The 15125-nt window shown below is 34.6% G+C and overlaps 1 protein-coding gene across 1 annotated transcript; it reads right to left on the bottom strand.

The window, feature by feature from the left end:
- Positions 1 to 816: 816 nt before the first annotated feature.
- On the bottom strand, positions 817 to 3935 carry LOC111401397 (transport inhibitor response 1-like protein). The gene is made up of 3 exons (XM_023029113.1): positions 3140 to 3935; positions 2226 to 2727; positions 817 to 2136 (listed from the first exon to the last, which is right to left on the bottom strand). Exons 1-3 carry the CDS (start codon positions 3697 to 3699, stop codon positions 1375 to 1377), a joined length of 1824 nt encoding a protein of 607 aa, XP_022884881.1. The 5' UTR covers positions 3700 to 3935; the 3' UTR covers positions 817 to 1374.
- Positions 3936 to 15125: the final 11190 nt, after the last annotated feature.

The raw sequence follows: 15125 nt of genomic DNA, 5'->3' as shown, positions 1-15125 counted from the left end.
GAATTAGCTGTCCCTAATATATTTTTAACGTCTCTACACATCCTATTTTCTAAGCTAATGATAATAAACCAAGATATAACATTGTAAAGAATTTAAATATTTGTTCATCCTTCGGAACCCTATCACACCCCGAATCTAATGAAATAGGATGAATTGAGACAGTATGTAATTATCTTGAATATATTAACTATTTCTTTATTTTCCGATCGCCTAGAAGGTATTGCTATTCTACTTATTTTTATTTCGATTCTATTTAGTTAGTATAACTATAACTTTTACTTTTATACAAATTCTCTGGTTTTCACCTAGGATTCAATACTGATTAGATCCGAGCTTTTTTATTGAATTGCTCATTCAATAAAAAAGCTCATTCAATGAGCATTCTCAATATTATACCATGAAGAGGACTTGAACCCCAGACCTTCGAAAAAAACATGGGCAAAAAAGAAAAAGGGTTCAAATGGTACGATCTCTCCATCAAGTCATCAACCCAAAATGTAAGGGATGATCTCATAGTTTTTGACATGTGAAAATGCATTGTTAGTTACTCCATTTTCTTTTTCCATTGAGGTCGAACGGAACGCTATTGGATCAAATGACAAATACATAGTTGAGAAAAAGATGGCCTTTCTCGGATGAAATGAAAATTGGATTCATGTAATAGAATAAATGGACCTACGAGGAGAAGGCTAAATCTTGAGACTGGTCGATGGAAATCCTGCTATGTACTGGTACAATGCTTTCCACATTATTAATGGGGGCCTCAGCATCATCCTCATCATTACACATTTCACAGATAAGGCAAGACACACTCTATAAACTTCCAAGTAAAGCATTTATTGTTATCTCGAATCTCTAACAATTACAATAATAATACAGCAAGCTGCTAAGAACACCACCACAAGACTCGACTCGACCGAACATAACAAAACAGTAGTTATAACAGCCTAGAGTTTCGATTCTTCAAACTATGATTTGGATACAAATAAGCAGATTTAATTCTACTGAAGAAAATACATGATGCTGCACTACCCAGTGCACAGAAGCAACTACTTGGACCAAATGATACATAGATGTTCTGGTAAATAACTCCTCTTTCAGTACCTCCAGAGTTGTGAAAGGAATATGATGAAGAGACGTTAAGATCTCAGGAGAATACGAATCAAACAGCATTAAATTGTTACAACTTGCATGGGAAAAAGTCTTCCAACAATTCATCACGTGGATGCCTAGAAGAACAAGATTGAATGCCAATATGATAGTCGAGGCTTCTAATGGGTTCTAAAACTTAATAAGTAAAACAACACACCCCGTGAAGGAAGAGTTAATCATCGATCCATTTCAAAGACAATAGAACGTTCTCTTCTAAGAATGTCACAAAATATGCACGAACCTTGGTGCATCAGGTCTCGGCCTATCAAGGGAGCGATAAAGGTACATTGTATCAACATATTCGTTTGTTTCATTCTCTTCCTCACCCGAAGCAATCACTTCTACTACCAAACCAGGTAATTGGCGTGCAACCTCCTCGCAGCCTTGACGGGTTACTTTACAAGATGACAACCACATGAATCTCATGTCGTAATAATGATGCAAACCAGCAAACAAAGCTGAATCTCCAAAGGGACAATCCCTGATCTCAAGCTTCTGCAACTTAGGGCAGCCCTCCAGTAAATACTTGAGACCCAAGTCACTGTCTCCAGCAAAAGCAACTGACAAGGTTCGCAGTAGTTTTCCGTACTGTCCAATGTATTTGAAAACTCTATCAGTCAATAGACCAGATACAGCAAGTCGGGTAAGCTTCTTACAGTTCTTAACAATGGCTCCAAAGCCTTCATCCATTGGCTCACCAGTGACGTGGTCAGGCCTATGTCGTCCCATTATACATAGACGGAACACCACAAGATCTGGGCAATTCTTTGACATGGCAATAACTGCGGCATTGGTCATTCTCTGACAAAAGTATAAAATAGACTGCAATTTCCTACAACCCTCAGAAATTGTAAGCAGACCAACTTCAGACACAGGGCCCTCAACATCTTCTAAAGCCTCAACCGGGAAAACCCGAAGCTCTCTTAGGTCTTTGCATGCTACAGAAACTGCCTGAAGTCCTTCATCACCAATTGAATCAAGTGCCTACAGCAAATAAATAAAAGCTCTAAATACATAATTCAACAACAAAGTTACACAATCTCTTCCTTTACTAGAATGCATTAATCGCTTACCCAAAATGTCTGGAGCTTATGGCACTGACGAATTACTGGTTTCAATTGCTCTGCACTGATGTTTGCATAGCTCAGATTAAGGGATGTGAGGATACCACAGACTGGATATATCGCAGATAGATATTCTGGAATAATTTCCTTGAACCCAGAGAGACAAATCAGTGATTTGCAAGCAGCAAATGCAGAAAAGTAATCTGGTTCCTGTTCACTCTGAGCAACAATCTCTGAAGTATTAAAGGAACCTGTTCCCAGATGGGTGAGCTGTGGAGCGCGAATCATCAAGCGGTAAAGCTGCCTTATGGAGATGTAGCTATTTAACCTAAGTTTCTTCAAGGAAGGTGACCTTGCCACCAGCCGCTCTAATGCCTCAAAGTTAATAGGGGTCTCCACACAGTCAAAAATCAAAGACTCGAGACAGGTTACGTTATCAGGAAAACATGAAATCCAATCCACTTCATCATCTGTAACGTCGGTGTCCACCAGTTCAAGCACCCTAATATGCCTGAGACAAACAAAACCCATCATGCTTGGGAAATATAAAAATGCCTTAATCCCGAATTTTACTTCATTCAACCTCAAGTCATTTTTCATTCAAAGACAGTTACCGTAAAATTTGAACACACACGCACATACCCTTGAATTCCCCATATCATTACATTACTTTCTCATAACAATTAATGCAAAACAACGGATTTAACCAGACATAATAGGCTACCAGAACAGATATCAAATACGAATAAGATGACAAAATTAAATCTTTCCACTTTGAGAAACAAACCCCATTTTGTGAGGTCAATCCACCAATATAATCATCTTCAAGTAAAAAATACAAAAGCTCATCAAAGTTATTCCCCCTAAGAACCAGATCTGAACCCAACCCCAACAAGAAAGAATATATTATATCGTCGGCTAACCTGCACTCACGGGCTATAATAGCAAGTCCATCAGTTCCAAAACCTTCACAACAAACGAAAACGAGCTCTTTCAAAAACGGGAAAGAGTGAGCTGTAATAGCCAGATCCTCATCTGTAACACACATACGCTTTAAGTACACCTTCTCAAGCGCACGGTAAGAAGCCGCCATAGCCCTCAACCAGTTAGCGAAGTGCGCACCCCAGTCCGGGGGCAACAAGCTGAAGTCCGAGAATCTGGGTTTCCCTTTGATTGCAATCGCTTTGATTTGCTTGAATCGGTTCGTGACTCGGCCAGGTGACACCGAGTAGCAGTTTCCGATGAACAGCTCGGATCTAGTGAGGGCCTCCGCACGAAACCACGATTTGCACACAAGGGACGCAGCGTTGCGGTCATGCCGTGAGGTCAAGAAGTACAGAACGTTCTCGAGGACGTTTTCCAGAACTTGATCTGGGCTTGGCGACACATAGTTCTGATCTCCTCCTCCACCGCTGACGGCCGTTGAGTTGATACTGCGGGCAGCGCCACCATCTAGATCCGGCAGTTCTTCGTCCTCCGACATTTCGGAACGACTGTCACTCCCACTCGTGTGATTGAGTAGCTTAAGATTTATTTTAAAACCCCCCAATTACTGGAAATTCTAGTATGGATTATGGGTTTTCTTATTTTTGGATTTTTAATTTATTTTGTGTATTTATTCGCCGCTGGCGGAGGAGAGAGGGTTAGATATTGGGTATGGTACACCTGCAACATTATTTCTCTTTCTGTATGTATGTATCTGTCCATCTCTATCAATTATGAGAGAGAGACTGCGGGTGGGCTGAAACGGATATAAAAAATGCTCCTTGTACATTATGATACACGTAATTTTTTATAAATTGATGAGTTGTCAAAATTAAAGCAAGAAAGTTTTAAGTTAATTGTTCCAATTGGTCAACGAATTTAGATCTATATTTTTAATTCATCACTAAAATTTAAAATATCAAATTTTGATTATTAAACTTAGATTCACATTTTCGATTGCTTACTGAAATTTAAAATATCGAATTCTGGTCAATGAATATTAAAAAATATTGTACATTATTCATTTTAAACTTGATAATTTTTAAAATTCAACATTTATACTACTGAGTAACGCACGATATTTTCAGAAGGTAGTGATGAAAAGGTAGCATCTTTGGAAGCAACATTTTCTTCCCTCCCTTAGCCACCACCACCAATTAAGAAGAGGGGAATATCTCACATGAATTTCCCTTTTTTCCAAATTCATAAATGGCACAAGGAAAAGGCAGAATCTTTGGAAGCTATAAATTAGAGTGAAACCAAGGTAGAGGTGAAAGTGTAGCCGGTGAAGTAAGCGACAGAGGTGTTGGTGATGCATCTGGTGAGGGCGATGGAGCTACAAAGTGGAACGGACGAGACGAAAGAATGAGACTATTTTAGAAAAAGAATTTTGGATATGGTGATTTTGAAGACTCCTTCCTAATAAATTTTTTCCTCAAAAAATTCCATACTTCACCACAAAATATTCTTATAACAAAATTTCACACAATAAAACTCCTAAAAATTTCCTATCTTTACTATTGTGTAATATCGGATGCCAAGTGGTCATTCTTTCCACATGCAATGAAAACCCCCGGGTGAAAGGGAAAAAGATGAGGAAAACGACAAAAACAAGAAGGGATTTTTCCCTAGTTTTTGTTGCCGCTATCAATCTAGACTCTAGAGGGAAAATTTTTTATTGAAGTCAAATTTGTTTTACATAATAAAGTTTCAAAATTAGTACAGGTAATTAAGAAAGGGAATCCTTTTTTCTAATATTTTAATAATTTATTTGGGACTTATTGGCACATTTAAAAAAAAATTAAGAGTATGATTGCAATTAGTCTTTTATTTTATTTTTCATTTTATTTAAATAGGAACATATAGTCGTCATTTTTGAAATTTCAATTGAGAAATTGGATAGAAATGGATGAAAATGATGATTTTCACAATGAAATATGAAAAAAAAAGGTGAAAATGCAAAAAAAAAAAAAAGAGAGAGAGACGTAAGGACATTTTACACGATGAACTCTAAATGTAGAGACATTTTGTACTAATAATTCTTAAATAAAATTATTTATTCATCACCTATTTCAATTCGAAATATGTTATATATACATTGTTTTTTATATTAACTTTGATATCCTTCTATGTGTCATCCATCACAGCTTTTGATTTTCTAAATACTTTTCACATCACTGACCAGACTTCAATACATAGGGGGAATATCATCCTTAGTGTAAACAACAATGTAGATTTAGAATAATTCTTTCAATTTTATCCATTCACCTAGGCAAAAAAGTCCAAATGGCGGATGGAAATCTTACACGATCACTGATAATGTTGAAAATTGACAGATGAAAAACTCATTCCAGTGATAACCTTCTCTCTTAACTAAATGGAACAATCGATTATTATTCTAAATCAAACCCAATCAATTTCTCCCCCAATTCATTTTCCATCCTAATTATTTTTCCTCTATATAAACTAGCTTTAGAGAGCTCCATAATTTTTACCCCATGGAAAAATTTGTGTCACTGTGGTCAGAGGGATCCCACAAAGAGTTAATGGATGGAGAACTACGGTTGGCCACATGCTTGCAACTATTTTTTCTTGGATCGACCCACTTGTTCATCCATGTTACAAGACTATAATAAATGATCTAATCCACTTGTCGAGCGATATGCAATAGAGGAAGCATACGATGAGCGGATCGATGAAGCTATATCACGTGGGATTGGGCTTACTACTGATTTGCAACATCATCTGCCTTTTTGTGTTTAATGGGTTCCGCTATGGATCCAAGTGAAGTCTATTTCATAAATTTATACAAGATTTTGTTTCCTGTGCTCATATAGCTGACTGTTCACTAAGGCTACGGGTTATAGTCGACGTCGATTCAGCAATTTGAACGTCTCAATTCAAAACCGAACATGAAACTTTGAGAAATTATTTCAATCTCTTTAGGTTAATTTCAAGAGATGGCGGGAGATTATAAAAGAAGTACACACCTACGATAAATTGTCAAGCTTGGTCTTCAGATTTATTTTGCATTGAAGGATACCAAAAGAAGGTGCCAACAATAAACATGGATTAACAAGCGGAACCCAGCCAAATTAAGCCACGTAGAAGGTAATTGAGGCCTCTGTTCTATGGTAAATTCCACCCTCAAAATCTGCATCATTATCTAACCTTGAACATGGTATTCTTATGATTCTGCAGTAGCTGGGATAGCAAGAAAGTTTTATCAGATTGGAGTTAACTACCAAGCTCTCCAATAAGCAGATTCATTGCTGTCATAAAAATGGGAACGGCCATGACACTACTAGATGAATTCTCTATGAAATTACATGCACACTACGTTGGTTCAAGAAAGGTACAGGGAAGGGATTGAAATAATTTTCCCGTGGGAGTACATATGCTTTTCTGCACCTATGAAATAATATCTAACAAGGTTGCCTGATTTCTACCATTCCACTAATCATCAGTTGCAGAATATTCATTTGACAAGTGAAATTTGAAAGACCATGTATGGGCTGAAAATGACAAAAGAAATCAACACCAAGAAGATTTTTGATGTTATGCATTCACCAAGTACACAAAACATTTTATTTCATGCACACCAAAAGCAGTAAGGGGGATATAGATAATGCAATATCATTATCACATTGTCATTAAGAAATCCATAATGCATGCTAATTGGTTCTCTGCTGTGAATTTGCTTAACTGGAATTCATCAGCCATAAAAACCAGCAGCTTTTTCATTAGTAACAAATCAATCACAGTCAACCATACACCAAAAATTCCAGTTCACTCAACTATACGCCAATATATAAAATTTCATTCAACCATACACTAAGCATAATTTGAATCAATTCTACATCAAGAACATAATTTTAGTCAGACGTACTGAAAAACATTAAACCAATTTGTAGTTCTTAGCTTCATAACCCAAATGATAACTATGAAAAACTAATGTAGTACTGAGTTACTAAATTTTTCCTTACTATTGGTGGGACAACCCTTCTGTTTTTTGTTATGGCTTCCCTCTTCTTTGCTTTTTCGTGTCTCGATTTCTCGCAAGTCTTCTCTCAATGTTTTGGAGAGAAGCTTTCTCTGCTCTTGAAATGTCTGGCTTACTTTATGGAGGACCATAGTTGGTAAATTGTGCAACTCTAGTTAAACCAATTCCAGGTGTTGGCATGAACAGAAAATTAGATAGTGGTTCCTCGATGGCCTCCTTAGCTTGAGTTTGGCCTGTGATTAGGGTTAGTACATCAGATATAACATAAAAATTTTATTTAACCAATTTTACTAATTGTAGGTTATTGCTATAGATTTAATTTTCCCTTGCGTTTTCACTCTCAAAGTGACTTGAACTTCCTTGATTTGTAAGATCTTCGGCCCCACAAGACCATTCCTATAATGAGCATATAAACAAAGTACATTAGACCATATATTCTATTGAAAATTAGATAACACATTACATAGACCATATATAAACAAACCTCGTGTGGTCCATCTGCCTTTTGGTGTTACATCTTGTTGTCGCATGTTCCTTCATAGGCACTACAACTGATCACCATGGTTTCCCTCTTATTCAACTTTGCTTTGGACCCATAATGGGTTATGACATCTTCTTCTTCCCGGCTTCGTCTCGTTTCTATTTTCTTTCCCTTTTAGGCACATACGATTCTGGTGGTTTGACCTTTGGAAAGTATCTACTTGAGGCCCTAATTTCGTCCCATTGACAAGGTTTATAATATTATCATAACAGTTCATATATGAACTCACTTTACAACACTCGTGCAAGTACTTCCCAAGGATCACCCATTCTGTCTATAGTAGTAGCAAGTGCATGAGCAAAAGGAATCCCTGGCAAATCCCATATCTATTATGATTAATATAAAAGTCCATTCATTGATATTCACAATCTTCATCTAATTGTTGTATAAACCACCTCCAAGTAATATCATTCTCTATCTCCACTATAGCATATGCTAATAGGTAAATACAATTATTAGCATCTCATGCTATTGCCACAAGCATTTGCCATCCAAATGTCCCTTTCAAAGATTCCCATCCAACCACAAAAATGCCTGCGACCCGCTAAAAATCTTATCTTGCAAAATTTTAAATAGATGTAAACACCTTGAAACTATAAATTATGCATAGCAACAATGCATGTAGACCCATGATTGATTTTCAAAATTTAAGTTGCAAAAGACCTAAGCAATCTGAATTGGTGCTCATCAAATCCCTATATCATTACATTCACATATTTTTATAGCCCTTCATGCTTAATTATCAATTTCATAACGTCCTTTACAATCTTTATAATGAGCTTAGACTTCCAATCATGGTCAACTTTGAAGGTATTTAAATACCTCGCTACTATGTATTTGGTTGGCACTGCACTATGTATTTGTTTTGTACCAAATACATGTATGCTCTGAGTTTGTAGATTTTATATGCACACACCTTATCTTCTTATTCCATGAAGCCCAAATCCTCAATGTCCAGCCTAATTGACAGATAGTTTAGATTTTCATCTCATAATTTGGCTTGAATCTAAAATTGTATTTAGATGGTATGTCGTGGTTCCTAATAGTTTAACGAACTCCTTAGTATATTTAATCTATTTTATTTTACTATCTCTAACTACGGATTGAACTTCTTCTTCTAGAAATCATAAACAAAGAAATGATAAGTGTTTTCCTCACTTGAAGAATAGTCAGTGTGTGATAAGTGTATTTTATACACAAATTCGGAGCCTAAAATTGTGATATTTGGTAGTTCTTTTAATAAATATATCCTAAATTGAATGGTTGAATGAGGAATTGCAAGAAAGAAGCTAAAATTGGTGAAAAGGGTGAAATCCAAAGAATAGGAACTAGATTTCAACATTTAAATAGTTGATTCGAACCATAAAATGAAGATCGAAGATGTTATGAGTTCAATTGGATGAAATTAGAAGTTAAAGGACCAAATTACGAGAGAAAATGAATTAAAACAATCAAGAATCGAATTCGAGGACCAAAATGCAAAGTTTGAAAGATGTATATATTTGGGCACGATCGCCCAACTTAAGAAATCAAAAGTATTGACTTCAAACTTGGCTTGAGCGAGTGCTCGAATTTTACTTGGCCGACTACCAAGGCAAAAATCTAGGATCGCTACCAATTTTCTTTTTCATTCCAAAGTCTACATGAAAATCTCTTTCTTGCACGATTATTAAGCTAATTTCACCTCTACAAATACAAAACAAGGGCAACCAATCTAAAAAACTAGGTTAGACAAAACTTCTGAACTGAATTGGACCCGATCCGAACTAAATTGAATTGAGTGGTTCAATTAAATATCCGAATGTGTATCTAAATCGAGAATTGACATGTTTGTTTCAAATCTCCTTAATTTTTTAAATTTTATTTATTTTCAATAAGCCAAATTATTATTTTTAAATAAATTTGCTAACCAATTAATTTAGCTCAAATCCAAAAATATAACTTTCTTATTTCTAATTATCAGTCCAAGTTCATCTTAATCAAATTGACCTAAATTTTACCTAAATCTGTTAATCTATCATAGTACTGTTTCTACTATTCCAGATAAATCAAATTGAAGCTCAACTACGCCTCTCTTAATTATAGTAAACTCGTTATCTTCCTCTTCATGCAATTTTAACAATCAAATTTATGAAGAACTCAATAGATAAAGACGCAAAATATGCATAAGATTGGACTATTGTATTTTGTAAAAGCCAAGATTGAACATGTCATTAGTTGAATTAATGTAACTTATAAATATTTAAAAATTTAATTATAGTTCGAAACTCGAAAACCTAATGGATCGAACTTGAATGGTTTCATAATTAAATTTAGACCCAACAGTTCCACTTACTAAATACTTGAAGGTTTCGAGCTCGAAGGATCGAACCAAATGGGACCATATCCCTATAAAACACCTCTCATATACATAACACTTCAATATTCCATCAATTCATACATTAAAGGAGAGGCAAATTTATAATTTTTATGAGAATTGAAGGGAACTTGCAAAAGTTCGATCAAATGAATATTCAAATTTGATTTTTGGGCAAAAAACAGAAGGTACAAATGGAGATTCATCAAGAAACTATTGAAGAGATTTAAGATTTCAAGACTCATCTTCATCTTTTCAATTTATAAAAAATCTGTGTTTTCTCTTTTCACTTAAATATGATTTCTTGTAATTTTGACATGTTAGGCTAGCTTTATACATTGCTAAGATAAGATGAACCCTTGTAATGATTTTTTAGTTTTTAATAATTATTTTGACTTTAATTTGGATTTGTGGATGTTTATTATTGTTTTTATCCTTTTTTCAATTGCTTGATCACAAATTAAATTGTTAGTGAATTTTATTGTTATCGAAAGAGACAATAGGGTTTATAGACAATATAATAAACATCGAATTCTATAGAAGATAGAGATATATTTCTATACTTTATATGATATCAGTAGGTGTTCTAGCATTTCTTAATGCATTTATCAAGTTTTTATATTTCATAGAAAAATAGTAAGGTCACATGAGAGAAATAGATTTGATCACTATTGAGTGAGACTTTCACTCAAATGAGGGACATCGAACAACATGAATCATTTCAATTTGTCACTTTAATTGTTACACTAAAAATGGAATAATAATGGTGATTAGACATCTTATAATGTATTTCACATATTTGAAAAACACATTTACTTACTCTCACTAGTTTAATTGATAACTTAGAGATTAGTTAGAAAAATCACAACAACTTATTTGCTATTCGATTAAAGTTTCAATTAATTTTAACTCGATCAAATATATAGTTCTTGTCAGTTCGACATTCTATTCACTATTTTATTAGTTATTCATGATCACGTCCACTTATGAAAAGTCGAAGGACAAGTTTTCGGCACAGTTTTCACAGACTATTATTTTTAATAAGTTTCAGTTAGTTTTAACTTTAATCTTAATTTTATTGAATATTTAGTTTAGTTTATTGTATTAGAAAAACTTTACAACGTTTCTTGCTTCCCTTTTCAGGACCTTGTATATCAAGTTTGAGAATTGGTGATCTTACTCAATTTGACCCCAAGATCAAACGAACACTCAAAGGTTGAAGAAGACAAAAGTTAGAAACAGAAAAAGAGAAAGACATGGCAAACGAAATTCGAATCAAATAGACATCAGGGCTAACCTGGGAGCGGCACAATTGAATTTTTCTGCATCTACTGAAAATACAAGGTTAATAGGAGAGTACACGTTCCACCGATTGTGGAAATTTAATATAGCATATTATATCTGGCGTTTGGTCAAGTAAACTTTCACTTGCATATAGATGTCAAAACATGTTCCAGAATGCTCTACAGTTCTTTGGGGAAAACTAGTAAGAACCCCAACTCATACATATCAAGATTCTTGGACATGTGTGCAACAACTGAGAATTTGATGATTTCAAATGGAGCCATCAAACTGAGGCTTTTTCCATATACATTGAGAGACTCAGCAAGAGTGTGGTTAGACACTTGTCTACCGCAGAGTATCACTACATGGAACCAATTGAGTCAGAAGTTCCTTAACAAATATTTCCTATCGAAAAGGATTACAAAGATAAGATATGAGATTACTAAATTTATACAGTTGGATTTTAAATATTATTCAGAAGATTGTAAACGATACAAGAGTCTACTCCGTCAATGCCCACAACATGGATTACAGAATGCCTCTAAGTGCAATATTTTTATATTGGTCTGAATCCAATTAGCAATGCTAACATAGACTCTACATGCGATGGTTCTATCATAAAAAGAACTCCAAATTAGATCTACCAAATCATGGGGGACTTGGCATTCATTAGTGCACTCTGGCCTACTGAAAATGTGAGTGCAGAAAAAGGTTGTTGGGGTATATGAAATTGAATCTTTGACAGTAATGTCAGTTTAGTTGGCATCATTGACACATAATGTGAAATAAATAAGCACATTTCTAATAGCCGGACCGAAATGCAAGCATTGTGGAGGGAGTCATGAGAGTGTTGATTATACTGTGGGTAGTCTTTTGTTCAGTCAGTAAAGGATGCTAACTATGCTCAAAATTTTCAAATACAACAACACAATTAGAATCCCTACATGCATTACCCATGTTGGAGAAATCATCTAGGTTTCTAGTAGAGCAACAATGAGCAAACCCAATTAGAACCATAGTAGATTGTATCACCATGATTTCAACAGACTGAAAATAAATCTTCGTCAAAAGATTTTGTTACTAAATTGACGGAGTTCTCTACACAACGCATACAAAAAACAGATAAAGCTTTGTAATTAAGGCTGCCATCAATAATTTAGAAAATCAAATAGGGTAAATAGCTAAGGCACCCTTAGAAAGATAGCTAAGAACACTGCCAAGAAACATTGAGACAAATTCCAAGCAACATGTGATGGTTGTGGGAGTTGTGGAGAAAAAATAGATGGAGGCAATTATTACACGCTGTAAGGCTCAACTTCCAAAAATTATTATTGAGAGGCATGTAGTAGTAAATAAAAAGGTGCTTTCCACAATTAAGGAGCACTTGGAGAAGTCTAAATAGAATATAGAATCAGAGAAAGAAATAGCATCAAAGGATCTAAAGGTTAAGGTGGCCGCTCCTACCAGAGAATTGCTCTATAAATACCATTTTCTAGAGAGATTGTAAAAGAGGGAGCTCGAAAAATTATTTGAAAAGTTCTTGGACATCTTTAGGAAGATTCATGTCAACATCCCACTGATTGAAGCATATCTTAAATACCAAACTATTCAAAGTTTCTGAATGAGATCCTATTTAAAAAGAGAAAGCTTATAGATTTTGATACCATCAAGTTAAATGACGAGTCTAGTGCCAGCTTGCAGAACAAATTACCTCCTAAATCTAGGAAGCCTTAAATACCTTGCTCAATAGGAAGTGATTCGAGTTTTAAATGTTTATGTGACTTAGAAGCAAGTAGAAACCTACTTCATTTTCTATCTGCAGGAACTTAGGTTTGGGAAATTTTATGTTCACGGTTGATTTCATTGTCCTAGATATAAAGGAACCATGGGATGAGCATTACTTATATTCGGCAGTCTTTTCATTCAATAGCCTGAGATATCATGGACTTTAAAAGTGGCAAACAGACATTGAGAGTGAATGATAAGCAAGAGAAATTCAAGATCTACACTATTATTGATAACCCATTACATGAATAGATTAGCAAAAAGGCTAAGGACAAGTACAAGCATACTGTTGAAAAAATATAATAAGGCTCAAATGAGCCAAAGCCTAAAAATTCAGGAAACTTTAGTCGAGAGGAGAATGGAGGGTTCGAAGTCTGGAGGACAAAAATAGGATGTAAAGCTAGAAATTGCAAGAAGTGCAAAAGATTAAGACAACTATTAAAACATGAAAGCATTCATCAAGTTAACATGAGTCAAAATTTTCATGTAACATGAAATTGGACTTTAGGCATAAAGAGGAGAAAATTAGGCTCGGAAGTACTCAATGTGGCCTCAAGGGTCCAAAACCCAGAATTTATTTCTTCTATGCTACCGCATTCTCCAAAATTGTTCGGTAATTTTTTTAAATGTTATGTTTTTCTCCTACTTTTGATTGTTTTCTTTCCCTCTTGATAGGTAGCATGGATATTGACATTGAATCGAGCATTGCAAAGTACAAGTTACGATAAACTGACAAATAGCTCATCATATATTCAATAGAAACAATGGGAGAGTAGCTTCTTACTTTTTTCCACCATCCTTTTATATTTCGATTTGTGCCTCATGACATTGAGGACAATGTCGATTCAAGTTTGAAGGTGGAAAAACTTTGAGTTGTTATTTTTCGCATGTTTGTGTGTTTTCGTGTATTTGTTTTTAGTATTGCTATTTATACAAAAAAAAAAAATCAAAATTTTTGACAAAAATATTTTTAGTATTGGCCAGCAATGATGATTTAATTTGAAGTTTGGAGTTGATTCATGAATTGCGAAGATTACATTCTTAAATTGATTGATACTTAGTATTGCAAAACTTGATATTATATGCACAATAGAATTGAGTTTTACATCATGAAACAATAAACTGATTTATATCTGGGGTAGATTAATAGATTGAAAATAGATGCTATTTCCAAATCCATCCTAAATTAATGATCCTTAGACCAAATTTAACTTAGTTTGGGGGTGATTTTACTGTTTTAGAAAGATACGTATGTGAATGAAAATTCCTCCTGTCAAAAATTTATGCGTGGATTGTTTTAGATTTATGGGACAAAAGTGTTTCAAAGTCGTAAGTTGGAGGTCGATTTGCTTGAATATGTTTTTGATAAGGGACATTGCACTAACTAATGCATAATATTTTTTGTAATGTGAAACTTCTCTTTTAAGTCTTAATGACTCGAGTAACTAGGCCCGCAAGGGTATCTAAAAACCCAGTGCCTTAAAAACATCTAACTTGGGAGTTATCTATTTAAAGCTCAATACAAGTGTCATTTAGTAAACAATTAGGGAGGAAGTTGCACTAAATTTTTTGCCTTTAAAGCTTTCTTGACTTGAGTTATTAAGCCTATAAGGATTTTTAAAATCTTGTGCCTTAAAATTATCAGATTTGGGAGTTATTGGCTTAAATCCTGCTGTATAGGTCATTTAGAAAGCTTAGAGAAGTGAATACAAAAAGAAATATACTTTCCAAAAAAAAAAAAAAAGCAAGTACATAAAAAAGGCAAAAGCACTAAATGTTGTGGTTATGCTCCAAACACTTGTTTGAGAGAGTTTGACTATGGATGAAGGATAATTAGCTTAGTGAAATCTTGGTGGTTGAAATAATCAAATAGTTGGAGAATCCTTGTTCAATGATGTGTTGATTTGTAACTAGTGACTTCCACCTGAACTCGAGAGGATGAAGATAATAATGAAA

Source organism: Olea europaea, chromosome 10, assembly GCF_002742605.1.
Source record: "Olea europaea var. sylvestris chromosome 10, O_europaea_v1, whole genome shotgun sequence".
Lineage (NCBI taxonomy): Eukaryota > Viridiplantae > Streptophyta > Magnoliopsida > Lamiales > Oleaceae > Olea > Olea europaea.
The sequence above is the reverse complement of the archived record's forward strand: the minus strand, read 5'-3'. Positions and strand labels throughout refer to the sequence as shown.

What these genes read in the sequence shown, in the direction of transcription:
- LOC111401397 (XM_023029113.1), bottom strand. Translation starts at nt 3,699, where the DNA reads ATGTCGGAGGACGAAGAACTGCCGGATCTAGATGGTGGCGCTGCCCGC. An exon ending in ATTATAGCCCGTGAGTGCAG is followed by an intron (nt 2,728 to 3,139) that starts GTTAGCCGACGA and finishes TGTTTGTCTCAG; the next exon opens with GCATATTAGGGTGCTTGAAC. An exon ending in ATAAGCTCCAGACATTTTGG is followed by an intron (nt 2,137 to 2,225) that starts GTAAGCGATTAA and finishes TATTTGCTGTAG; the next exon opens with GCACTTGATTCAATTGGTGA.